The sequence below is a fragment of the Apaloderma vittatum genome, unplaced genomic scaffold, assembly GCF_000703405.1.
Source record: "Apaloderma vittatum isolate BGI_N311 unplaced genomic scaffold, ASM70340v1 scaffold25943, whole genome shotgun sequence".
Classification (NCBI taxonomy): domain Eukaryota; kingdom Metazoa; phylum Chordata; class Aves; order Trogoniformes; family Trogonidae; genus Apaloderma; species Apaloderma vittatum.
Window position 1 is genome coordinate 2,729 of NW_009706767.1, and position 2,353 is coordinate 5,081.

Here is a 2,353-nt window from a genome sequence, read left to right on the forward strand (position 1 = left end):
GTTCAGATCCAGGATGTGGATTTTTTTGCCTTTCTCACAGACCCTCCTCTGGTGTCCTGCTTGGCAGCAGTCTGCTGGCCACAGCTGGAATAACAGCCTGCAGCCAGAGACGCCATGTCCTGCCTCCCTCCCCTGGCACGTACCACGACGCTATGATGGAGCTGAGAGAATCCAGCACTTCAGACGCCGTCAGACGCTGCTGCGGATCCAGGACCAGCAGTTTTCGGATCAAGCACACAGTGTTTTCCGAGACTCGTCCATCCCTGGAGAGAGAACACGCAGTGAGCCCGCGTGCCCGCGGTGGGATGGATGCAGGAGCTAGAGGACCCACCGTCACCCTGACCCGAGGGCCCTAGAACTTCCCAGAGTGGGATTCCCTGTCCCTGCAGCACTGGGCCCTTCTCACCTTTGCACAAGATGTCCCCACTCTGCTACTGCTTCCTTGGTGGGTACCACGTACAGGCTTTGTTCTCATTACTGCTCGACCCTCAAGGGCTCTGAGTGAAGCCCCTCCAGCTCCGGCTGTCCCCAGGCACCGCCCGCACAGGCACCAGGGGAAGGGCCTTCCCGGGACAGGCTGTACTCACTCAGGGATGGTGTACTCGGCAGCCTTGATTTTGCGGAAGAGCTCCTGAGGTATGCTGTCGTAGAAGGGGAACTGGCCATAGAGCATGGTGAAGAGCACCACGCCCAGCGCCCACATGTCGCTGGGTTTCCCACGGTACGGCCGTCCTGCGAGGAGCAAGGGGACACAACAGCGACAGCGTTACGCCGCTGCCCACCCCCACGGCCCGCCACCACCTGAAGCAACCTCTGCACGGGGCCCTTTCTTCTACGCGTTAATCAAAAACCACTCCAGGCTTCCCATTGCAAGACACCAAGAATCTCTTTGTGAACAAGGTCACCATCTCCACGCAGGTGCCTGCCCTGGCCCTGCAGCGCGGGGCCGTCCCTGTCCAACAGCCTCGATGGGATCCGAGAGCACCAAGCGAAAAACTGAACTCCAGCGCCGGACTGAGGGAACGGCTTCCTCTGACTCACACAGTGAGTCACCGCTGCAGCATTTGTTATTTGTACTAATTATTCTTTGCTTTATATGCTCAAAAAAAGGCACCTCTCCCTCCTCCTCCAGCTTTTCCTGCGGTGACATTTCAGCAGCCATAAAACTCCAGCCATCTCCGCGCAGGAGACGGCTTCTCCTGGAGACCTGAAACAATGATTAATTCTTCAGGAGTTTTAGCTTCCTCTTGCACAGGAGCATCAGCAAGAGACAGAGGGATGCTCAGAGTCTGAAGGTGGCGGTGAGGCCTGGAGTGTCCTCAAGTAACTTTTCCCTCAACGCTTGGAGGGGAAACTGCAGACTGAGCCATTTTGAAACGGTATTTTCAAGCACACAGATCAGCCTGCAGACACATCAGAGCTGGGGCACAGGTGAGGCCAGCTGGGCCATGGCAGGACCTCGTCCTGCAGCGCTGTCTGCGCTTTGCAGGGTCTCAAACAGCTTCAGCCACCAGGGCAGTCAGCAGACACCTGTGGCTTGTGGTCTCCAGTCAATCCACCACCAAGAGAACCACGAGAAGAACCATGGGCACTCGTGACCAAGCCGTGCTGGCAGGGAGGGTGACAGAGCAGGAGTCCAGGACAGAGCGATGCCCCAGCTGAGCGGGGAGGAGCAGCTCCACACAGCCTTTCGCAGACACCAGGCACTTGAGCTCCTGCAGAGCAGTTGGCTCATAACCATCATCCGTGGTTACAGGGGCCTCAGGATATCCTGCAGAACAGGAAAGGCCTAAAAAACGCACCTCCCTGCTTGCCTCTGCTCCCTTTCCTGGCTGAGTCCTGCCCAGGAGGGAAGCAGCCTCAAACCTGCCTGGCAGATCACAACAGAAGAGCTCAGCTACATTTACTGCTGCTGCCTGTAAAAGTGACAACGGAACTGGCTGAGGGGAGTCCTCTGGGTCTGGAAATGACAGGAACAGCTCCCTCCGAGGGCATTTCTGAAATACAATAGCTTGGGAGATCGTAAGCGAGTAACTCCAATCCTCAGCAGAGGTGTTCTCAGTGTTCCGGACATTATCCTCGCAAGGATTCTGGTTTTCCCCCGGCTGCGTGCGGGGCAGCGAGCGGTGCTGCCCGCTCAGAGAACAGTCGGTGCTGACGACCTGCAGCAGCAGGTTCAGGCAGTTTCCCGTCGTCGGAATGTCAGCTCGGCCTTGCGGGTGGGTAACTCCTCGCAGGCAGGATGCGTTAGGAGTGATCCTGGACTGCAGAGGGGATTCCAAAGGGGATTTTATCTGTGCTCACAAGAAGTGCTCCACAACACGAGCCAACACGTGGTACCCACAGTCTATAC

At 57.3% G+C, this 2,353-nt stretch overlaps 1 protein-coding gene across 1 annotated transcript in view; it reads right to left on the reverse strand.

Moving 5' to 3' along the window:
- STK40 (serine/threonine kinase 40) overlaps positions 1–2,353 on the reverse strand; it is a gene marked incomplete at its 5' end in the record, with an annotated part of 9,289 nt that overhangs the window by 1,793 nt on the left and 5,143 nt on the right. Inside the window, 2 exon segments of the mRNA XM_009865928.1 lie at positions 144–263; positions 588–732. Of these exon segments, the coding sequence (XP_009864230.1) occupies positions 144–263; positions 588–732 (265 nt within the window).